This window comes from Heterodontus francisci, chromosome 3, assembly GCF_036365525.1.
Source record: "Heterodontus francisci isolate sHetFra1 chromosome 3, sHetFra1.hap1, whole genome shotgun sequence".
In the NCBI taxonomy this organism is placed as follows: domain Eukaryota; kingdom Metazoa; phylum Chordata; class Chondrichthyes; order Heterodontiformes; family Heterodontidae; genus Heterodontus; species Heterodontus francisci.
In genome coordinates, this window is record NC_090373.1 from 173,935,581 (window position 1) to 173,960,641 (window position 25,061).

Sequence of the window (25,061 nt, forward strand, 5' to 3'; positions counted from 1 at the left end):
GCCATAGAGTCACAGAGTCATAGAGTATTACAGCACAGAAACAGGCCCTTCAGCCCATCATGTCTATGCTGGCCAACAAGCACCTATCTATTCTAATTCCATTTTCCAGCACTTGGCCCGTAGCCTTGTCTGCTATGGCATTTCAAGTGCTCATCTAAATACTTCTTAAATGTTGTGAGGGTTCCTGCCTCTACCACCCCTTCAAGCAGTATATTCCAGATTCCAACCACCCTCTGGGTGAAAACATATTTCCTCAAATCCCCTCTAAACCTCCTGCCCCTTACCGTAAATCGATGCCCCCTGGTTATTGACACCTCCGCTAAGGGAAAATGTTTCTTCCTATCTACCCTATCTATGCCCTTCATAATTTTGTATACCTCAATCATGTCCCCTCTCAGCCTTCTCGGCTCTAAGGAAAACAACCCTAGCCTATTCAGTCTCTCTTCATAGCTGAAAGGCTCCAGCCCAGGCAACATCCTGGTGAATCTCCTCTGCACCCTCTCCAGTGCAATCACATCCTTCCTATAGTGTGGTGCCCAGAACTGTACACAGTACTCCAGCTGTGGTCTAAATAGCATTTTATACAGCCCTATCATAACCTCCCTGCTCTTATATTCTATGCCTTGGCTAATAGAGACAAGTATCCCATATGCCTTCCTAACCACCTTATCTACCTGTGCTGCTGCCTTCAATGATCTATGGACAAGTACACCAAGGTCACTCTGACCCTCTGTACTTCCTAGGATCCTACCATCCATTGTATATTCGCTTGCCTTGTTAGTCCTCCCAAAATATATCACCTCACACTTCTCAGGATTAAATACCATTTGCTACTGCTCTGCCCATCTTACCAGCCCATCTATATCATCCTGTAATCTAAGGCTTTCCTCCTCACTATTTATGACACCACCAATTTACGTTTCATCTGTGAACCTACTGATCGTACCTCTTAGATTCACGTCTAAATCATTAATGTACACTATAAACAGAAAGGGCCCCAGTACTAATCCCTGTGGTACACCACTGGTCACTGGCTTCCAATTGCAAAAGCAACCCTCGACCAACACTCTCTGCCTCCTGCCACTAAGAGAATTTTGGATCCAATTTGCCAAATTGCCCTGGATCCCATGGGCTCTTACCTTCTTCACCAATCTCCCATGCAGGACCTTATCTAAAGCCTTACTGAAGTCCATGTAGACTACATCAACTCCTTTATCCTCATCTGCACATCTAGTTACCTCCTCGAAAAATTCAATCAAATTTGTTCGACATGATCTCCCCCTGACAAAGCCATGCTGACTATCCCTGATTAATCCCTGCCTCTCCAAGTGGAGATTAATCCTGTCCCTCAGAATTTTTTCCAATAGTTTCCCTACCACTGATGTTAGATTCACTGGCCTGTAATTACCTGGTTTATCCCTACGACCCTTGTTGAATAATGGTACCACATTCACTGTCCTCTAGTCCTCTGGTACCTCTCGTGTGGCCAGAGCGGATTTGAAAATTTTTGTCAGAGCCCCTGAAATCTCCTCCCTTGCCTCACATAGCAGCCTGGGATGCATCTCATCTGGGCCAGTGGATTTATCCACTTTTAAGACCGCAAAAACCGCTAATACCTCCTCCCTTTCAATGCTACTTTGTTCAAGTATATCACAATCCTCCTTCCTGATCTCTACATCTACATCGTCCTTCTCCATAGTGAACACAGATGAAAAGTAATCATTTAAAACCTCACCTACGTCCTCCGGCTCCTCACTCAGATTGCCACTTTGGTCTCTAATGGGCCCTACTCCTTCCCTGGTTATCCTCTTGCCCTTAATATACTTATAATATGCCTTGGGATTTTCCTTTATCTTGCCCGCCAGTGTTTTTTTCATGCCCCTCTTTGCTCTCCTAATTACTTTTTCAAGTACCCCCCTACACTTTCTATACTCCTCTAGGGCCTCTGCTGTTTTCAGCACTCTGAATCTGCCATAAGCCTCATTTTGTTTCCTTATCCAATCCTCTATATCCATTGACATCCAGGGTTCCCTGGACCTGTTGGTCCTACCCTTCACCTTTATGGGAACATGTTGGCCCTCAACTCTCACTATTTCCTTTTTGAATGACTCCCACTGGTCTGATGTAAACTTTCCTACAAGTAGCTGCTCCCAGTCCACTTTGGCCAGATCCTGTTTTATCATATGTGCTACCTTCCAATCTGCAGGAACCGATCCAGAATCTGTAGAATTTTAGAAAATGAGTACCAATGCATCCAATATCTCTACAGCCACCTCTTTCAACATTCCGGGATGTAGATCATCAGTCCCAGGTGATTTACCGGCTTTCAATCCCCTCATTTCTCCAGTACTATTTTTTAACTAATACTAATTTCTTTCAGTTCCCCATTCTCACTGGTCCCTTGGTTTCCTTGTATTTCTGGGAGATTTTTCGTATCTTTCTCCATGAAGACAGACACAAAGTATTTGATTAGTTTCTCTGCCATTTCCGTACTCCACATTATAAATTCTCCTGTCTCTGCCTGTAATGGGCCCACATTTGTCTTTGCTAATGTTTTCCTTTTTACATACCTATAGAAGCTTTTACAATCTATTTTTATGTCTCTTGCTAGTTTACTTTCGTATTCTATTTTCTCTTTCTTAGTCAGTTTCTTGGTCCTCCTCTGCTGAATTCTGAAATGCTCCCAATTCTCAGGCTCACTACTTTTTTGGCAACTTTATAAGCCTCTTCCTTTGATCTAATACAATCTTTGACTTTTTTTGTTAGCCACAGTTGGATCACTTTTTTTGTTGAGTTTTGTGTCTCAAAGGAATGTATATTTGTTGTAAACCATGTATCAATTCTTTAAATGCTAGCCATTGACTGTCTACCATCATACCTTTTAATGCAGTTCCCAATTTACCACAGCCAAGTTGCCCTTCATATCTTTGTAGTTTCCTTTGTTTAGATTTAAGACCCTAGTTTCAGATTGAACGACGTTACTTTCAAACTTAATGTAAAATTATATCATATTATGGTCACTCTTCCCTAAAGGCTCCATTACAATGAGATTATTAATTAGCCCTTTCTCACTGCACAGTACTAGATCTATAATAGCCCATTCTCAATGTCAGATTTTAAATTATTTCTTGATCAAGCTATCATATGCCCTGAGAGCTAGTAACTCATCAAAATAGCATGAAATGGGGCTCAGAAATGTTTATGCTCACCAAGATGGGGGTCAAAACTACTAGCCAACTGCGACACTTTCCTATTTCAGGCACCCAGAGTCACCACTGAGCACTCATGGGTCAGGTTTACTTCAGCTTAGATGCAGAGTAAAGCTCCCTTTACCCGGCCCCCATAATATGCATTGACCTCAGCCCTGGTAGTTTCAACCTGCTGCGCCAGGTTGATATTTTCCAATTATCAGACAAGCCCATTCCTGCAGTCAATCTCTGCCGACACTTGCTTTGCACAGGACTCTTACAGCCAGTAGAGTGTATTGCAAATCTGGAACTTAAACGGTAGTGGAAATCTGGAACTCTGTCCCTCAAAAAGGCTATAATTGCAGGGACTATCAGAGCTTTCAAGACTGTGATCGACTGACTTTTGTAAGGTGAAGGTATCAAGAGATAAGGAGCAAAGGTAGGTTAAGTGCAGATCAGCTCATGGTCTAACTGAATGGTGGAACAGACTTGAAGGGCTAATGGCTGACTCCTCTTCCTAATGTTCCTGCGTTCCAGACAGAGGAGACCATTGCCCCAAAGGCCGATTTAAACCCGGGTGACAAGGTGAAGGAGAGTTTCTAACCCACAGCACTAAACAGTCCCACACACATACAGATCTTTACCTTTCCCCTTGGACATCCAGCCTCCTGTCCGTAAATGGAGATCGGAATCCACACTGTTGCTGCGAATGGGTTTGAATGCTGCCTTGTTATTCCGTATGGTCCCACAGTACACAGCCATTGGTGGCCTGTACTTGCCTGATTTGTGGTGAGAATATAATAGTGAAATTTAGTCATTGCAAATGATAAAAGCAACATCTTATACACGTTATTATGGAAAGTCGATGCTGTAATATGACCAGGATATGGCGCGATACGTCTGTCAGGTTCTTTTTATTCATTCTCGGGATATGGGTGCCGCTGGCAAGGCCCATCCTTAACTACCCCTAAGAAGGTGGTGGTGGGTCTTGCCCTTGCACTGCTACAGTCTGTACAGTGCTGGCGTTAGATAGGGAGTTCCAGGAAATTGAGCCGGTGACTATGATAAACAGTGATGTATGTCCTAGCCAGGGTGGTGTGTGACTTGGAGAGGAAAATGAAGGTGATGGTGCTCCCATAACATTGAAAAGAAAGACAGACTTGCATTTGTAAAGCACTTTTCACAATTGCAGGACATCCCAAAGCGCTTTACAGCTAATTAAGTACTTTTGAAGTGTAGTCACTGTTGTAATGTAGAAAATACAGCAGCCAATTTACGCACAGCAAGATCCCACAATCAGCAATGTGAGAAAGGCCAGATAATCTGTTTTTTGTGATATTGGTTGAGGCATCACTATTGGCCAGGACACCAGGGATCACTCCCCTGCTCTTCTTCAAAATAGTGGCATGGGATCGTTTATATCCACCCGAGAGACAGACAGGGTCTTGGTTTAATGTCTCATCTGAAAGACAGCACCTCCGACAGTGCAGCACTCCCTCAGTACTGCACTGGAGATTTTTTTTGTGCTCAAGTCTCTGGAGTGGGTCTTGAACTCATAACTTTCTGACTCAGCTACTGTTGTGGTGGAGGTTTCAAGAGAGTGAAGTGTAACTTGTCTCCTAACCTGTTTAATGTATATAATCTGTCCTCTTTATCATTTCAAAAACCTCAATCAAATCGTTCCAAATCCTGTCTTCTTCTACAATAAAAAGACACAACTCTCTAAGCCGACCTGATAGCTAAGGTCATTTCAGCTAGTTTTCAACTTAGGGGCTTCTCTTTACCTTTTGCAGGGCCTTTATATCATGATTCTCTGAGGCATTGCCAAGATCTTGTACAAGGACACTGTTATACCGAATCATCCTAACAATATATCTTAATACTCTATTTATTGTTGGTTTAGCCTTTCAACACTCGGTGTGGACCTTTACAGACCCATATGCTCTAGCACCTAGGTCTCTCTACCCTCCTCCAACAGACTTCAATTCAGAGCCCAGCTTGGTATACACATGCTTGGCATTAGCTCAACCCAGAGGATTAATCTCCACTTGGAGAGGCAGGGATTAATCTGGGATCGTCAGCATGGCTTTGTCAGGGAGAGATCGTGTCTGACTAATTTGATTGAATTTTTTGAGGCGGTGACGAAATGTGTAGATGAGGGTAAAGCAGTTGATGTAGTCTATATGGACTTCAGTAAGGCTTTAGATAAGGTCCCGTATGGGAGATTGGTTAAGAAGGTAAAAGCCCATGGGATCCAGGGCAATTTGGCAAATTGGATCCAAAATTGGCTTAGTGGCAGGAGGTAGAGGGTGATGGTCGAGGGTTGTTTTTGTGATTGGAAGCCTGTGAGCAGAGGTGTACCGCAGGGATCAGTGCTGGGACACTTGCTGTTTGTAGTGTACATTAATGATTTAGACGTGAATATAGGAGGTATGATCAGTAAGTTCGCAGATGACATGAAAATTGATGGGGTCGTAAATAGTGAGGAGGAAAGCCTTAGATTACAGGACGATATAGATGGGCTGACACGATGGGCGGAGCAGTGGCAAATGGAATTTAATCCTGAGAAGTGTGAGGTGATGCATTTTGGGAGGACTAACAAGGCAAGGGATTATACAATGGATGGTAGGACCCTAGGAAGTACAGAGGGTCAGAGGGACCTTGGTGCACTTGTCCATAGATCATTGAAGGCAGCAGCACAGGTAGATAAGGTGGTTAGGAAAGCGTATGGGATACTTGCCTTTATTAGCCGAGGCATAGAATATAAGAGCAGGGAGGTTATGATGGAGCTGTATAAAACGCTAGTTAGGCCACAGCTGGAGTACTGTGTACAGTTCTGGGCACCATACAATAGGAAGGATGTGATTGCACTGGAGAGGGTGCTCGATGGCTGGCACAGACACGATGGGCCGAAGTGCCTGTTTCTGTGCTGTATAACTCTATGACTCTATGACATGTATTTATCTACAGTAAAGGTCATCTTCCAGATGAAAACCCATCTCCTCTTCACATCTGGATTGAATTGTTGTTCCCTTTTCTCGTCCAATATTCTAACACCTGCATAAATCTTTGTGTCATCTGTGAAGTTGCAGACAGTACCCCAATGCTTTCATCCGGATCATAGAGTCATAGAGTTATACAGCACAGAAACAGCTCCTTTGGCCTATCATGTCTGTGCCAGCCATCAAGCACTTAACTATTCTAATCCCATTTTCCAGCACTTGGCCTGTAGCTTTGTATGCTATGGCATTTCAAATGTTCATCGAAATACTTCTTAAATGTTGTGAGGGTTCCTGCCTCTACCACCCCTTCAGGCAGTGTGTTCCAGATTCCAACCACCCTCTGGGTGGAAAAAATTTTCCTCAAATCCCCTCTAAATCTCCTGCCCCTTACCTTAAATCTATGCCCCCTGGTTATTCACCCCTCCGCTAAGGGAAAAAGTTTCTTCCTATCTACCCTATCTATGCCCCTCAATTTTGTATACCTCAATCTGGTCCCCCCTCAGCCTTCTCTGCTCTAAGGAAAACAACCCTAGCCTACGCTCTCTCTGCATAGCTGAAATGCTCCAGCCCAGGCAACATCCTGGCGAATCTCCTTTGCACCCTCTCCAGTGCAATCACATCCTTCCTATAGTGTGGCGATCAGAACTGTAGAGGTAATGAAGAGTGAGTCACCCAGCTGTTTCCTCCTGTAGTACCCAGCCTCCCAACCCCCCTCGGTGAGTTCCTACTCCTAGTGGTGGAGGTGTTGGAGAGGCCACTGGCCAGAAGGCAGACACTGCCTCACAAAGCAACAGAGTCTGGATGATTTGCATGTCCCAGGCCACCCCCGGCAGCCTGGTTCCAGAGTGCTAATGGTGGAGGCTTAGGAATGGATGATCTATACTCCTGGGATTTATAACCACCCTCTTAAGATGGGTAATCTACCCTCTTGGGAGCAGTCAGCCTACCCTCTTGGCATGCAGATGGCGAGGAGTGTAGGCAAACAAGGAACTGTCAGAATAAATTAACAGCCAGTTTGATAATGTGGGGCACACATGAACAGGGTTGCTGTACTCCTGCCTGCTGACAGCTCTTACCTTCTGCAAAGTCTTCGCTCATGTCTGTGACCCGTTTGATGCCACCTTTCTCAAAAGGCTGGTGGGTGTTCTTAATCCAACTGTGCCACTGGTCTGGGCTCGAGCTGTCCACAATATTTTCAGAAGGCTAGGGACAAAAGAGTGGCATACAATGAGAAGTTGCTTTACAAACGTATGGAAATGATGGAGAGGAGAAGACCAACTCAGAGCCGTGATATCTTCTGGGAGAGGCAAACAATAGAAGTCAATGAAGGGATGGGCAGTGGGGGGAATTAATATTACTAAATTAATAGTACTAGCTGGAGACCAGGTTGGCCCTGCTCCATGTTGCCGGATTCCTGGCTCTTGCATGAGGTGATCTCCACCCCGTCCTGAAACATGTCCAACTCTCCCTCAGAAACATAGTGAAGAACAACATCGTCCTTAATCTTACTCCTTTTCTTTCTGTGGGGCCCCCTCCCCTGTTGCGACAATACAGATCTATAGGTACCAGTCCCTAGTGGCCATTCCTCATGTGTGAGTCTACTTTGTGAGAGGGGGCAGGCTAATATGACCCCATTGATCAGCATGGCACAGCCCTATCCAGCCTTCACCCTTCCACTTATTCTGAGGAGTTTTAGGGATAAGGCAGCGAAAATAAGCAAAGGTTCCCTTGCAGAAAGGGATGGAGTGGCAGGGAAGTTACTGATCGTGACCAGAGCCTGAATTTTACCGCAGACACCAGAACCGCCTCAGCAATTTTATCACAGGCAACCTCCTAATAAATTCACAGGCCCCAGAGTCAGAGGGGAGACTCCTCTGGGGAGATTGTTGGAACTGCGGGGTCTGCCTTCCCTCCCCACAGCCCCATCATTGTGCCATCGATCCTCGCCCCTGGACTGCCACAGGGAGACTGCCTCCATATAACTGGCAGCCTTCCCACACAGCGGGGGATGATGACCCAACTGTCAACAAAATGCCAATGGCACTGTAAAATGGCCGCTAAAAGGGTCTTTAATTATGGTAATTGGCTGCCGCCTCCTCTGAGCAGATTACCTCTCCACTTCCGGTCCCGCCACTTGGAAAATATCCCGGCAGCGGGACCATGTTGGAGAGCCAATCGGACCCCGCACCCCCTCCTTCTTCTCGCCTGCCTCCCCGGGACTGGTAAAATCCTGCCCCAGAAATGCGCATCTTCGCTCAATTTCTCTTCCGTAACCTTAAGGCTTCTGAACCAATTGCAGTTGTCTGTTGGCTGTGGTTCAGTGACTAAGCTCTCACTTTTTAACCCAAAGATTGTGGGTTCAAATCCCACTCCAGAGGCTTACGAATAATATAATCCCAAAGTTCAGTGCAGTGTTGAGGGAGATGTTAACCCAAGACCCTGTCTACTCTCTCAGGTAATTATAGAAGATCTAATGTCACTATTCAGAGTAAAGCAGTGGTGTCCTGACCAATGTTCACCCCTCAACCAACATTATTAAAAACAGATTATCTGATTGTCATTACATTGCTGACTGTGGGGACTTGCTGTATGCAAATTGGCTGCTGTATTTCCTACATTATAACAGTGACTGCACTTCAAAGGTATTTAATTGATTGTAATGTGTGTTGGTGCTTCCTGAGGTTGAGGAGTTTATTTTAACTGTAGGGCTCAAGACTACATAATATATTGCCACATATATCCAACAGAGGGAGATATTCAGCTCTCTAGATAAAGTGGGGAGAAATTGTACCCAGAGTCAGCCTCATTCTGATGGTCATCTTTGTTGGCGTCTGCACCAAGCTGTGTGTAGACCCCCGGTACACAAACACCAAGTGTCACTATGTGCTGCAGTTCTATCTGTTGCAAAGGATTGGTATGGCCACATTGCCGTGGAACGCTCCATTCATTTGGACCGTGCCATACCACTTGTCCCTCGTGGAAAAATTTGTACAGAAAAGCACGTTTGACCACAAGTCCATCAGGCAGTGGTCTGCATTTAACATCCTCAAGGCCCTGCAGGAAAAGGTGGTGGATTCCCTCAGATGGTTCTCCGAGCAGACTGTCAAACTCATTTGGCAGAATGCCTCATCGCCAGAATTTTCAAACAAGCACCAAGACATAGCTTGGCTGGCAGTGAGAAGGCCCCTTCCCATTAAATCCCTGCTGCACGCCCGGAGTCTCACACCTTCGCACGCTGCCCTTGAGGTGGCTGCAAGGGGGACAAAACCATCAGCCACCTCCTTCTGGAATGTGCCTTCACAAAGCATGTCTGCAAACAGGTGCAGTGGCCTTTGTCGACGTTCGTCCCAAGCGGCTCTGTAACGCAGGAATCAATGCTCTATAGTTTACTCCCAGGGTCACACACCGACATAAACATCAACTGTTGCTGGAGGACCATCAACTCAGTGAAAGGAGCACTTTGGCCTGCCTGAAACTTGCTGGTCTTCCAGTACAAAGAGCTGTTGATGACTGAGTTGCAGACTGGCACATTCAGAGATCCAGGACTACGTGCTGAGGGACGCACTAAAGCTTGGGACAGTTGCCGCAAAGGCTCAATGGTCAAAGGCTACTGTGTAAGGTCCTCCCGCCATAGTAGACCGAGAGGCTGCAACCCGTCTAAAACCCCTCGGGCAGAATGCACCAGAAAATGTCAAACATCAATGTAAATGTACATTGCAAATATAACCAGAAATGGCAAGTGTAGTGAGGCACCTCATGTACTGTATTGAAAGAAACTGATCTGAATTGCACTTTATGTCATGTCAAATTTGAACTGTTATGTAGCCATGGTAGGCTGATGGAGAAAGTGAAGTCGCATGGGGTCCAGGGTGTACTAGCTAGATGGATAAAGAACTGGCTGGGCAACAGGAGACAGAGAGTAGTAGTAGAAGGGAGTTACTCAAAATGGAGACGTGTGACCAGTGGTGTTCCACAGGGATCCGTGCTGGGACCACTGTTGTTTGTGATATACATAAATGATTTGGAGGAAAGTATAGGTGGTCTGATTAGCAAGTTTGCAGACGACACTAAGATTGGTGGAGTAGCAGATAGTGAAGGGGACTGTCAGAGAATACAGCAGAATATAGATAGATTGGAGAGTTGGGCAGAGAAATGGCAGATGGAGTTCAATCTGGGCAAATGCGAGGTGATGCATTTTGGAAGATCCAATTCAAGAGTGAACTATACAATAAATGGAAAAGTCCTGGGGAAAATTGATGTACAGAGAGATTTGGGTGTTCAGGTCCATTGTTCCCTGAAGGTGGCAATGCAGGTCAATAGAGTGGTCAAGAAGGCATACGGCATGCTTTCCTTCATCGGACGGGGTGTTGAGTACAAGAGTTGACAGGTCATGTTACAGTTGTATAGGACTTTGGTTCGGCCACATTTGGAATACTGTGTGCAGTTCTGGTCGCCACATTACCAAAAGGATGTAGATGCTTTGGAGAGGGTGCAGAGGAGGTTCACCAGGATGTTGCCTGGTATGGAGGGCGCTAGCTATGAAGAGAGGTTGAGTAGATTAGGATTATTTTCATTAGAAAGACGGAGGTTGAGGGGGGACCTGATTGAGGTGTACAAAATCATGAGAGGTATAGACAGGGTGGATAGCAAGAAACTTTTTCCCCAGAGTGGGGGATTCAATTACTAGGGGTCACGAGTTCAAAGTGAGAGGGGAAAAGTTTAGGGGGGATATGCGTGGAAAGTTCTTTACGCAGAGGGTGGTGGGTGCCTGGAATGCGTTGCCAGCGGAGGTGGTAGACGCGGGCACGATAGCGTCTTTTAAGATGTATCTAGACAGATACATGAATGGGCAGGAAGCAAGGAGATACAGACCCTCAGAAAATAGGCGACAGGTTTAGATAGAGGATCTGGATCAGTGCAGGCTTGGAGGGCCGAAGGGCCTGTTCCTATGCTGTAATTTTCTTTGTTCTTTGTTCTTCTTTGTTGTATTTTTACAATGAATAAAATATATTTTTGGGAAAAAAAACAGAGGGAAAGTGTCATCATTTGTCTAGTTCCTAGCTGTGATACATGGTCAGAAAGTACAGAAATGAAATTAAGCCACTTTCTGATAGAGACAGTTCAATTTATTTTTTTATTTATTTAGAGATACAGCACTGAAACAGGCCCTTCAGCCCACCGAGTCTGTGCCAACCATCAGCCACCCATTTATACTAACCCTACATTCATCCCATATTCTTACCACATTCCCACAGTTCCCCTACCAATACGAGGGACAATTTATAATGGCCAATTTACCTATCAACCTGCAAGTCTTCGGCTGTGGGAGGAAACCGGAGCACCCGGTAGAAACCCACGCTGTCACAGGGAGAACTTGCAAACTCCTCACAGGCAGTACCCAGAACCAAACCCGGGTCGCTGGAGCTGTGAGACTGCGGTGCTAACCACTGCACCACTGTGCTGCCCAATATAATGTTGTTTTAAAGGTGTAAAGTATGAGGCTCTTGTGTCCATTAAAGAGATACAGACCCTTAGAAAATAGGCGACATGTTTAGATAGAGGATCTGGATCGGCGTAGGCTTGGAGGGCCGAAGGGCCTGTTCCTGTGCTGTAATTTTCTTTGTTCTTTGTTCTTTGTTCTATCTCCCACCTGAATTCCTAAATTCAATTAGATTGTATTCTATATCAACTATGTAGAGCTAAACTATCCCTCCTCGTCCTTCTCGACCTAAGGCACACATTTAGAGGAGTTGTTCGAGGTGAAGGACTATTGGAAGTCCAGTGAGTTGGGATTTCCAGCTGCCACAGTGCCCTGGGGTTGACCCTGCCCCAAGTCATGTAGATAGGCTCACTTCCACAGTACAGGCGGATAGGCCCAAACCTGTAGAAACTCAATAGAACTCTAACAGGCACGGCCCGAGATCTAGGAATGGATAAAGATAAAAAGGCAAGCTATTTATTCTGCTCAATGTTTCTGAAGGAACAAAGGGCCATGAGTTCAAAAGGACATCAATTTATGCAAAGAACGATTTATTTTGTTTCGGGGCAGATTTGGAGCCCTCTCAGTGTCCAGTATGGGACTCAGCAAGCAGGAGTTCTGCTGGTCTATCGGAGAGTACGACAATCAGGATTTCCAGGGTAGCCAGGAAACACATCACCCTCCACCCCTTCCAACATGCCCACCAAGATGGCTGCAGCAGACTCAGTCACATGAGTTCCCCTCCTCCCACAGCCGATTGAAATTTCAGGTGGAATCAACTTGGGACAGAGATCCAGCAGAGCCAGGTTCCATCCCAAATTTATGCTTCCACCCTAGGGGTGATTCACTTTCTTTGTGTATTCCTACTCAGGAATTTTGGTTCCCCGCTGGTGAAAAACATTCAAGATCATGGGGCAAAACTGCAGGACTAGAGAGTAGGTGGCTTTGATGTGGAGCCAGCAGCAATGCAGGCAGATTGAGACAAAACAGTCCTTCAATGTACTTGATTTATTATTGATTCCTGTAATTTGCTGCATGGTGTTGCTGCTGGTCGGGATCAGGTGAATCACTCAGGTGTAGTTTATGTAAAAGCAATACTCCAGAGCTGTGCATGTTCTCCCCTTCCAAACAGTCATTCTGCAACAGTTTCAAGGCCCATAAACACAGCCTGGTCAGGACAAGTCATCAGCTGTTGTTGAAGGGGAGAAATGGGTGTCGGCACGAGCACTGTCACATGTGCTGCTGTTGTGGTGCAGCCAAGTTTCAGGCCCTGAAAGCAGCAATCAGCAGCTCAGCTGCACCCACTTTTGACCACAAATGAAAAAATAAAGAACTATGCAGAACAAACTTGGCAGCTCACTGATCTCCAAGGGCCGAGTCACCAGATCACTGTTACTGTAAACCATGAAAAGTGTCCAGTACTTTTACTGAAATGGAAAAATAGCCATTTGATAACTCATTGCTGCTGCGTGGGTGACTGTGTGTGTATAGATAATACTTGCAAGTGTGCACATGGATATATGTCTTTGTGTTTGAATGACTGTACTTGAGTGTGTCTCTCTGTATTGGTGCATGTGTGCGCAAGTTTGTGAGTGATTGTTACAAAAGTCCACAACAAAAAGTGTACGCACAAGTGTGCACATGTCTGTGTGAATGCAAGGGTGTGCAACCCTGTGAACCTGTGCACATGTACAAAAGTGTATATTTGCGTATGACTGTGGACAAGTATGGTGTGCATGCAATGAATGCCACTATGTGTGCATCTGTGTATATGGGTTCAAACTTATCTGTATCTCTGTGAGGGTGTTTATGTGTCTATCTGTGTGGTTCTGTATCAATCCGACATTATCATAGAGACTACATTCCTTAATTGGCTGTAAAGTGTTTTGGGGAATCCTGAAAATGTGAAAGGCACTATATAAATGCAAGCTCTTTTTTTCTTTTTCTTTATGCACATGTATCTGACCTCTGCATATGTTCACCTGTGTGTGCAAATCTGTGAGTGTGCGTGCACCAGTGTGAATTTGAATATGTATTTATGTGTGAATATGTATGAGTACCTGTCTGGATGTGTGCAAGTGTTTATATATGTCTGCACATTGGTGCATCTGTGCATTTCTGTGTTTGTGCGTTTCTGTGTTTGCCCTGCTCTTTCGAACCTTCTACCTCAACCCACCTCGCGCCCCTTTCTTGAACAGCCTCGAAAACACCTCCTCAACAATTAGATCATCTCCTCCACTGTAACCTTCCTGGACTCAGTATGCTCTGCTCCACAACATTTTCTGTACATGAGGCACACCTTATAAATGTGAGTTATTGTAGTTTGTGCGTGTTCGTGTATCGTGTGTACGGTAGGATTTACATCGGTATCAGTTGTGGCTCAGTTGGTAGCATTCTCACCTCTGAGTCAGAAGGTTGTGGGTTTCATGTCCTACTCTAGGCTGTCGTTCTAGTGCAGCACTGAAGGAGTGCTGTATGGTTGGAGTTGGTGTCTTTCAGATGAGATGTTAAAGCAAGACCCCATCTGCTTATTTAAGTGGATGTAAAAGATCCCATGGCACTATTTCAAGGAAGAGAGTTGTCCTGGTCAATATTCCTCAATTGACATCACTAAAAATAAACTATGTTATCTGGTCATTACTGCATTGATGTTTGTGAGAGTTTGCTGTGTGTAAATTGGCTACTAGGTTTCCTACATTATAAATTACATTCCTACATTCCAAAAATACTTCATTGGTTGTAAAGCATTTTGGAACATCCTGAGCTCATGAAAGGAGTTATATAAATGCAAGTTTTCCTTTCATACCTGTACATTTGTGTAAGTGTGTGTGTATTTGTACAGGTCTTTCATGATAGTTAAACATTTTAATCAGGCTTCAGGTAATAACTTGGTAGCACCTAGCATACAGACTGTAATCATTACCTTTCACTAGTGTTTGCTTCTGCCCTGTGGTGTAATAATTCCTTTAGCTGAGTTAATGAGGCATAAATCTTGTGGAAGTGCACTTTCGGGAAATACTGACTGAATGCTTGAATTTTGACCTGTGCTGCCGGCAGGAAAAGCTTTGTTCCAACAGGGGGATTGTAAAATTTACCCCATAGTATAGGAAGTCACATGGCCTCCTATCCCACCATCAGCATGGGAACAAGGCACCTGTGGGGCATTTGTCAATCAGAGCACATGGGCGGCACAGTGGCGCAGTGGTTAGCACCGCAGCCTCACAGCTCCAGGGACCCGGGTTCGATTCTGGGTACTGCCTGTGCGGAGTTTGCAAGTTCTCCCGGTGTCTGCGTGGGTTTTCGCCCACATCCAAAGACTTACAGGTTGATAGGTAAATTGGCCATTGTAAATTGCCCCTAGTGTAGGGAGGTGATAGGGAATATGGGATTACTGTAGGGTTAGTATAAATGGGCGGTTGATGGTCGGCACAGACTCGGTGGGCCGAAGGGCCTGTTTCAGTGCTGTATCTCTAAATAAATAAATAAAGCATAGGCCTCCCATAGAGCCAGCAGGCCTTTGAAAGGCCCACTGTACTCCTCAGCCCCAGACAGCCAATCCTCATGGACACCTGGAGAAGGCTTTTGGCCCTAGATCTACCCCCCTGACAGCTTTGGCATGATGGGGAAGCCACCACTATGCTGCCACTCAGGCCTCGGGTAAAAATAGCAGTCAGGCCCTGATGACATCATCGAAGCCTGATTTCATATTTAAAGAAGGAGCCCACCAGCTCCAAGCAGGCGTCCTTGCCACTTGCAATTTAAAAATGCTGACCAGATTGGGGCATGAAAGCCCGTGGGTAATTCCTCCACTTCATTTTAACCACCCCCATACTCCTTTTCTGCTGGACAAGGTGGGTTAATAATCTGAACCCACAATAAGACAGTTAAGATTTTGGGAGCAAAGGCTGCAGTGAAGGCTGTCTACCTGAACTATTAATCTGTCTTAAAATAAAAACAAAATACTGCAGATGCTGGAAATACAAAGTTAGTTTCACTTCTTTTTTTATTTTTTATTTAGAGATACAGCACTGAAACAGGCCCTTCGGCCCACCGAGTCTGTGCTGACCATCAACCACCCATTTATACTAATCCTACACTAATCCCATATTCCTACCACATCCCCACCTGTCCCTATATTCCCCTACCACCTACCTATACTAGGGGCAATTTATAATGGCCAATTTACCTACCAACCTGCAAGTCTTTGGCATGTGGGAGGAAACCGGAGCACCCGGAGAAAACCCACGCAGACACAGGGAGAACTTGCAAACTCCACACAGGCAGCACCCAGAATTGAACCCGGGTCGCTGGAGCTGTGAGGCTGCGATGCTAACCACTGCGCCACTGTGCCGCCCTTCACTTTGTATTTTTTATTTTTATTTCATTTTATTTTAGTTTGTTTCATCATTACACTTTTTTTACTATGTGCCTGTCCACTTTTTTCATGTTTTGCTTTTGGCTAGGGCTTTCATTATTCTGTTATTTAACACCCGCTCTGCACTAACACTTTGTTTTGCACCACAGCATTAACACAAACTTTGTCTTTGCCCCATGACCTCCTTGTCAGTTATTCTCTGCGACCCTCTGTCCTATCAACACCTTCCCATTTGTTCTCTTTTGCCCCACCCCATTTTATTTGCTTAAAACCGATTACATTTCTAACCTTTGCCAGTTCTGACAAAAGGTCACTGACCTGAAACGTTAACTCTGCTTCTCTCTCCACAGATGCTGCCAGACCTGCTGAGTATTTCCAGCACTTTTTGGTATTAATCTGTCTTTTTCCTCTCAGATGCTGACTGACCTCCTGTGTATTTTCTGTTTGCCTTCAAATTGTGATGGTTTGGGATGTGGTCTTGCTGCACTTGTACAGTTGTTAGGCTCCTACTGGGACTGGGGTTTTCAGACCAGCGTATGTCACACCCTTAGCTTTCACTTTCCATATTCAAACTCTTCAGTTTTGAGAGTAGGTGAGTGGGAGGTGACCTTTTCCTACATTACAACAGTGACTACTCTTCAAAAGTACTTCATTAGTTGTAAAGTGCTTTCGAACATTCTGGGAGCATGGAAGACACAATATAACACAGAGGGTCATAGAATAGAATTACAATACAGAAGGAGGCCATTCGGCCCATCATGTCTGTGCTGGCTCTCTGAAGGAACAATTCACCTAGTGCCATTCCCCTGCCTTTTCCCTGTAGCCCTGCACATTCTTCCTTTTCAGATAATAATCTAATTCCCACTTGTAATGCGGTTGATGTGATGTACATGGACATCCAAAAGGCATTTGATAAAGTGCCACATAATAGGCTCCAGCAAAGTTGAAGCCCATGGAATAAAAGGGAAAGTGGCAGCATGGTTACTAAGTTGGCTGAGTGACAGGAAACAGAGAGTAGTGTTGAACGGTTGTTTTTGGACTGGAGGAATGTATATCGTGGGGTTCCCCAGGAGCTGGTACTAGGGTCACTGTTTTGCTTGATAGAGATTATCGACCTACACTTGGGTGTGCAGGACACAATTTCAAAATTTGCAAATGACACAAAACTTGGAAGCATTGTGAACTGGGAGGAGGATAGCAATAAATTTCAAGAGGACATAGGTTGGTGGAATGGGCGGATACGTGGCAGATGAACATTAATGCAGAGAAATGTGAAGTGATGCATTTGATAGGAAGTACGAGGAAAGACAATACAAAATAAAGGCTGCAATTCCAAAGGGGCTGCAGGAGCAGAGGGACCTGGGGGTATATGTTATCAAATCGTTGAAGGTGGGATGGCAGGTTGAGAAAGTGGTTAGAAAGGCATATGGCTTGATAAAGAGTCACAGAGTAAAAAGTAAGGAAGTTATGGTGAACCATTATAAAACATTGGTTTAGCCTCAGTAGGAGTATTGTGCACAATTCTGGGCACCACACTTTCAGAAAAATGTTAAGGCATCACAGAGGGTCCAGAAAAGATTCACAAGAATGGTTCCCGGATGAGCGACTTCAGTTACGTCGATCAATTGGAGAAGCTGGGGTTATTCTCCTTAGAGGACTGTAAGTTGAGAAGAGATTTAATAGAGGTGTTCAAAATCATGAGGGGTCCAGACAGAGTAGATAGAGAGAAACTTTTCTCATTGGCAGAAGGATCAAAGACCAGGGGACACTGATTTAAGGTGACTGGCAAAAGAACCAAAGGTGACATGAGGGAAAACTTTTTTTACGCAGCAAATGGTTAGGATCTGGAATGCTCTGCCTGAGAGTGTGGTGGAGGCAGGTTCAAACATGGATGTCAAAAGGAATTGGATAAGCACTTGAAGAGAAAAAATTTGCAGGGCTACAGGGAAAGGGTGGGGAAGTGGGACTAGCTGAGTTGCTTTTGCAGAGAACCGACACAGACACAATGGGCTAAATGGCCTCCTTCTGTGCTATAACCATTCTGTAATTCTATTCTGTAAACGCAAATCTACATTTTTTTCATAAGGTATCAGTGGAATAGAAAGGTTAATCCAGAGCACTATTTGAAGTTAAACTATGACTATGGGGAATAAAAACAAAAAGTGCTGGAAAGACTCAGCAGGTCAGGCAGCATTTGTAGAGAGAGAAATAGAGTTAACGTTTCAGGTCTGTGACTATGGGGACACTGGTACAAACCAGTAAAAGAAAGGTACTGGACTGTCGTTAGAAAGTACTTGTTCACACTAAGTGATCAATACTGGAATGGCCTCCTGCAAAGGTAGAAGACAAGATCTCTGCAGTCATTTAAGAGGTATGTGAATACTGTAATGGAGACATTAGAACATTACAGCGCAGTACAGGCCCTTCGGCCCTCGATGTTGCGCCGACCTGTGAAACCATCTGACCTACACTATTCCATTTTCATCCATATGTCTATCCAATGACCACTTAAATGCCCTTAAAGTTGGCGAGTCTACTACTGTTGCAGGCAGGACGTTCCACGCCCCTACTACTCTCTGAGTAAAGAAACTACCTCTAACATCTGTCCTATATCTATCACCCCTCAACTTAAAGCTATGTCCCCTCGTGTTTGCCATCACCATCTGAGGAAAAAGACTCTCACTATCCACCCTATCTAACCCTCTGATTATCTTATATGTCTCTATTAAGTCACCTCTCCTCCTCCTTCTCTCCAACGAAAACAACCTCAAGTCCCTCAGCCTTTCCTCGTAAGACCTTCCCTCCATACCAGGCAACATCCTAGTAAATCTCCTCTGCACCCTTTCCATAGTTTCCACATCCTTCCTATAATGCGGTGACCAGAACTGCACGCAATACTCCAGGTGCAGTCTCACCAGAGCTTTGTACAGCTGCAGCATGACCTCGTGGCTCCGAAACTCGATCCCCCTACTAATAAAAGCTAACACACCATATGCCTTCTTAACAGCCCTATTATGAGAGGATGAGCTCAAACTGTATGATGAGCTGTAACGATGTGAATAAGCTGGAATAATGACCCGGGTGGCCTTACCTCCCAAGGTTGGACAAAGTGCCGGATAGGTTTGCAGGAGAGGCAGTTTATTTCTTTCCAGAATGCATCACAGGTCACTTCACGCTTACACAACCCGTTGAATAAGTGACGCATCAGTCAGTACGATACTCCCAGCAGCAGATTGGCTAGTCTAGGAGTTAACATGATACTTCCACATCTAGGGATGAATGTCTCCTCCCTCTCTGCTGACAGTAAAGGCTGGATTTTGACCTTAGCTGGCCAACCCAATGATGAAGAGGTGGGCGTGATTTTGAGGCCCCAGCCTGGACCGATGAGCTGAGAGGTGACCAGCAGGCATTTTGCAGGATTAAGTCTGGCCAATATAAAGTCCCTCCGCAGCTGACAGCAAGGTAAGTGCATGGGAGGGGGAGTCCTGATCGCAGAGGGGCTGGTCTCCCAGGATGGCAGGGGTCCAGATTGCTCTTGTGGGTCCTACAAAAGTACACCTGCCCCTACTGGCCTCACAAAAATAACTTCAAACCTGAGCCCTGAGCCTCTGTGGATCTACTGCTGGTGGAATGTATCAGAGAGGACACAGCACATGCTGCTACCTGTTCTCTCCGAAAATGGCAATCCAGGTTCTATACAAATGCGAAATACTGTGGATGCTGAAATAAAAATAGAAAATGCTGGAAATACTCAGCAAGTCAGGGAGCATCTGCGGAGAGAAAAACAGAGTTAACGTTTCAGGTCATCGACACAAAACTGGTTCTGACGAAGGGTCATCGACCTGAAACATTAACCCTGTTTCTCTCTCCACAGTTGCTGCTAGGCCTGCTGAGTATTTCCAGGACTTTCTGTTTTTAACCAAGGTCCTATGCTCGACTCTGATTTGCATATTAAAAGGGGCCTACCGCCTGAAACAGACAGGCACTTGATCACCCAGCACAAAGGTGCCTTTCAAAATGACTACACCACCATTTTAATCATGTAATCACCATATTTACACCAGTCAGGCCAGGTTAATATTGGCCGCTAAGGGTAGAGTTATTTCCAAATGGCAGATACAGGGAACAAGCTGAAGGTGGTAATATAATCATCATAATAATACCTACAAGGCACAAGTCAGGAGTGTGATGGAATACTCTCCACTTGCCTGGATGGGTGCAGCTCCAACAACACTCAAGGAGCTCGACACCATCCAGGACAAAGTAGCCCGCTTGATTGGCACCCCATCCACCACCTTCAACAGTCACTCCCTTCACCACCGACGCACAGGGGCAGCAGTGTATACCGTCTACAAGATGCACTGCAGCAACTCACCAAGGTTCCTTCGACAGCACCTCCCAAACCTGTGACCTCTACCACCTAGAAGGACAAGGGCAGCAGATGCATGGGAACAGCACCACCTGCAAGTTCCCCTCCAGGCCACACACCATCCTGACTTGGAACTATAATCGCCGTTCCTTCACTGTCACGAGGTCAAAATCCTGGAACTCCCTTCCTAACAGCACTGTGGGTGTACTTACACTCCAAGGACTGTAACGGTTCAAGAAGTCAGCTCACCACCACCTTCACAAGAGCAATTAGGGATGGGTAATAAATGCTGTCCTAGCCAGTGACACCCACATCCCATGTACAAATACATAATCTTCAGGTTCACATTTATAGCTCTAACCTGTCATATGTTAGGAGATTTGTATCATGCACTCTCAGGTTTCCATTTACCTTGGTGTACAATACTGTTTGAATGTAACTAGAAATGGATTGTGCACTGGAATGCAGACCTCCTGCTGAACAGATTAGAGTTCTGGAATTTGTCTCATTGCTCCCTGTGGCGCACAATAGGGAAACTGTTCACTACTCGACTGAACCTGATGTTTACAGACATTTCAGTGTTTCTTTGATGATCAAATGCTGATAAGGTTCATAATCAGACCAAATACACTCCCAGGCTGCTCTGTGCCACCACCTCTTCACTCAGAGATAAGATGCACGAGCTCAGGTGGGCCGACTGGCCTTTCCCATCCATATGCATCTTGGGATCTTCCTAGGACCAGATCCTAGCTTGAGAAATCCGTCAGCAAAATGGAGGCGGCAGCTGTCAGCTCCAGAAGGCAAGTGCTTTTTTACAGCACTCCTTGTGGGCCAGGGGGTTGCAGGGGTCCTCACCCACCCCGCCCAGACCATCACAGAGCCTTCGGCCACCACTCTGCCAATCGTGGCCTCTCTCTCTACCTGATCAGCAAACTTCCTCCCCACCGCCCTCGAACCCTGATCTCTTGCTCCCTCCCAATTGCCAGGGGGCGTGCCCAGTGGTCCCTGGTTGCAGCCTCCTCCCATTGGTTTTCCCGTCATCAGCCAGCCAGCCTGTCCATTTGGCCGGTTCATGGGCCAGAAAACAGTAGAAAGCGATTCGAATGAGTTCCTGCTATTCAATTCAGCAGGACCTCTGTGTCCCCAGCTTTCCTGCAGCTTACCAAAAGCAAAATACTGCAGATGCAGAAAATCTGAAAAAAAAAACAGAAAATGCTGGAAATACTCAGCAGGTCTGGCAACATCTGTGGAGAGAGAAATAGAGTTAATGTTTCAGATCTGTGACCTTTCATCAAAACTGGCAAAAGTTAGAAATGCTACAGGTTTTGAGCAAGTGAAAGTTGAAGAAGAATAAAAGGGAAGGGCTGTAATAGGGTGGAGAGATTGAAAGACACAAATGGTACAAAGCCAAAGGGAGTGGTAATGGGACAAGTAAAGAAACAAAAGATGTGTCTCGACGAGGTATAAATGACAGGAGAGCAGCCATCCGAACACAAAGTAAAGGGAGTAAGAAAGAAAAACGGGGTGAGGGAAAAAAACGAACCAGCAAAAGAAAACATTAAAAAAGAAAAAGATTAGGGCAGAGGTTATGACCTAAAATTATTGAACTCAATGTTGAGTCCAAAAGGCTGTAAAGTGCCCAGTTGAAATATGAGGTGCTGTTCCTCAAGCTTGCATTGAGCTTCATTGCAACACTGTAGCACTAGTTAGAACTATATATCTGAACCTGAAGATTATGTATTCATTCATGGGATGTGGGCGTCACTGGCCAGGCCAGCATTTATTACCCATCCCTAACTGCCCTTGAGAAGGTGGCGGTGATCTGCCTTCTTGAACCGCTGCAGAAAGGTCAGAGTGGGAGCAAGGTGGAGAATTGAAATGACAAGCTACAGGAAGCTCATGGTCGTGGTTGTGCACAGAATGGAGGTGTTCTGCAAAGCGGTCACCCAGTCTGCATTTAGTCTCCCCAGTGTAGAGGAGACCACATTGCGACCAGCAAATACAGTATTCTAAATTGAAAGACATCCAAGTAAATCGCTGTTTCACTCGGAAGGAGTATTTGGGGCCCCATACGGTGAGAAGGGAGGAGGTAAAAGGGCAGGTGTTACATCTCCTGCGCTTGCATGGAAAGGTGCGATAGGAAAGGGAGGAGGTGTTGGGGGGTGACAAGAGGAGTGGACCAGGGTGTCACAGAGGGAACAGTGTCTTCGGAATACTGAAAGGGGAGGGGAAGATGTGTTTGGTGGTGGCATCACGATGGAGGTGGTAGAAATGACAGAGGATGATCCGTTGAATATGGAGGCTGGTGGGGTGGAAGGTGAGGACAAGGGGAACTTGATCATTGTTCTGGAAGGGAGGGGAAGTGATGGGAGCAGAAGGGCCCTCCTCAACCATGAATCTTGGGAGGGAATCCTTGGTTGAGGAAATAGGAAGTCATATTGGAAGGGCTAGTATGGAAGGTTGTATCGGCTGAACAGATATGGTGGAGCTGGAGAAGCTGGGAGAATGGAATCGAATCCTTGCAGAAAGTGGGATGTGAGGAAGTGTAGTCCAGGTAGCTGTGGGAGTCCATGGGCTTATAGTGAATATTGTTGATAGTCTATCACCAGAAATGGAGACAGGGAAGTCGAGGAAAGGAAGGGAGGAGACAGGGGTAGATCACATGAACAAGGTTTGAGAAGGGTGGAAATTAATCTTTTCCAGTTCAGGGCAAGAGCAGGAAGCGGCACCGATACAGTCATCAATATACCAGAAGAAGAGGTGAGGGAGAGGGCCTGAGTAGGACTGGAATGTGCCACATATTCCACGAAAACGCATGCATAGCTAGGACCCAGGCAAGCACCTATGGCAAAACATTTTATTTGGAGGAAGTGACTGGGGTTGAAGAACAAGTTGTTTAAGGTGTGAACAGGTTCAGCCAGGAGGAGGAGGAGGGTGGTGGTGGATGGGGACTGGTTGGGTTCTGTTCAAGGAAGAAGCAGAGAGCCCGCAAACCATCCTGGTGGGGGATGGAGGTGTAGAGGAATTGGACACCATGGTGAATAGGAGAAGGTGAATCCAGGAAACTGGAAACTGTTGAAGTGACAGAAGGCATCGGAAGAGTCACGAATGTAGGTATCAGACAAAAGGCTGATCACAGCGGAGTGATCAGACAAAAGGCAGATCACAGCGGAGTTATCAGACAAAAGGCAGATCACAGCGGAGTGATCAGACAAAAGGCAGATCACAGCGGAGTTATCAGACAAAAGGCAGATCACAGCGGAGTGATCAGACAAAAGGCAGATCACAGCGGAGTTATCAGACAAAAGGCTGATCACAGCGGAGTTATCAGACAAAAGGCAGATCACAGCGGAGTTATCAGACACAAGACAGATCACAGCAGAGTTATCACACAAAAGGCTGATCACAGCGGAGTTATCAGACACAAGACAGATCACAGCAGAGTTATCAGACAAAAGGCAGATCACAGCAGAGTTATCAGACAAAAGACAGATCACAGCAGAGTTATCAGACAAAAGAGGGATCACAGCAGAGTTATCAGACAAAAGGCTGATCACAGCGGAGTTATCAGACACAAGACAGATCACAGCAGAGTTATCAGACAAAAGGCAGATCACAGCAGAGGTATCAGACAAAAGACAGATCACAGCGGAGATATCGGACAAAAGACAGATCACAGCGGAGTTATCAGACACAAGACAGATCACAGCAGAGTTATCAGACAAAAGACAGATCACAGCAGAGTTATCAGACAAAAGGTAGATCACAGCAGAGTTATCAGACAAAAGGCAGATCACAGCGGAGTTATCAGACAAAAGGTAGAGCACAGCAGAGTTATCAGACAAAAGGCTGATCACAGCGGAGTTATCAGACAAAAGGCAGATCACAGCGGAGTTATCAGACACAAGACAGATCACAGCAGAGTTATCAGACAAAAGGCTGATCACAGCGGAGTTATCAGACACAAGACAGATCACAGCAGAGTTATCAGACAAAAGGTAGATCAAAGCAGAGTTATCAGACAAAAGGTAGATCACAGCAGAGTTATCAGACACAAGAAAGATCACAGCGGAGTTATCAGACAAAAGACAGATCACAGCAGAGTTATCAGACACAAGACACATCACAGCAGAGTTATCAGACACAAGGCAGATCACAGCGGAGTTATCAAACACAAGACAGATCACAGCAGAGTTATCAGACAAAAGACAGATCACAGCAGAGTTATCAGACAAAAGGTAGATCACAGCAGAGTTATCAGACACAAGACAGATCACAGCGGAGTTATCAGACAAAAGGTAGATCACAGCAGAGTTATCAGACACAAGACAGATCACAGCAGAGTTATCAGACAAAAGATAGATCACAGCAGAGTTATCAGACACAAGACAGATCACAGCAGAGTTATCAGACAAAAGGTAGATCACAGCAGAGTTATCAGACAAAAGGTAGATCACAGCAGAGTTATCAGACAAAAGGTAGATCACAGCAGAGTTACCAGACACAAGACAGATCACAGCAGAGTTATCAGACAAAAGGTAGATCACAGCAGAGTTATCAGACAAAAGGTAGATCACAGCAGAGTTATCAGACACAAGACAGATCGCAGCGGAGTTATCAGACAAAAGACAGATCACAGCAGAGTTAT

At 45.5% G+C, this 25,061-nt stretch overlaps 1 protein-coding gene across 5 annotated transcripts in view; it reads right to left on the minus strand.

Annotated features, from left to right (window-relative positions):
• Window positions 1-25,061, minus strand: part of LOC137364492 (TOG array regulator of axonemal microtubules protein 2-like) — a 210,965-nt gene that overhangs the window by 125,532 nt on the left and 60,372 nt on the right. For 4 of the 5 annotated variants that reach the window (XM_068027683.1, XM_068027682.1, XM_068027680.1 and 1 more), the window contains exons 1-3: window positions 19,136-19,272; window positions 7,267-7,393; window positions 3,833-3,967 (exon numbers count right to left, since the gene is read on the minus strand). In XM_068027683.1, the coding sequence (XP_067883784.1) occupies window positions 3,833-3,967; window positions 7,267-7,393; window positions 19,136-19,249 (376 nt within the window). In that variant the 5' untranslated portion in view covers window positions 19,250-19,272. Of the gene's footprint in view, window positions 1-3,832; window positions 3,968-7,266; window positions 7,394-19,135; window positions 19,273-25,061 lie in introns of those variants that run through there. The other variant, XM_068027681.1, reaches the window with a different exon arrangement.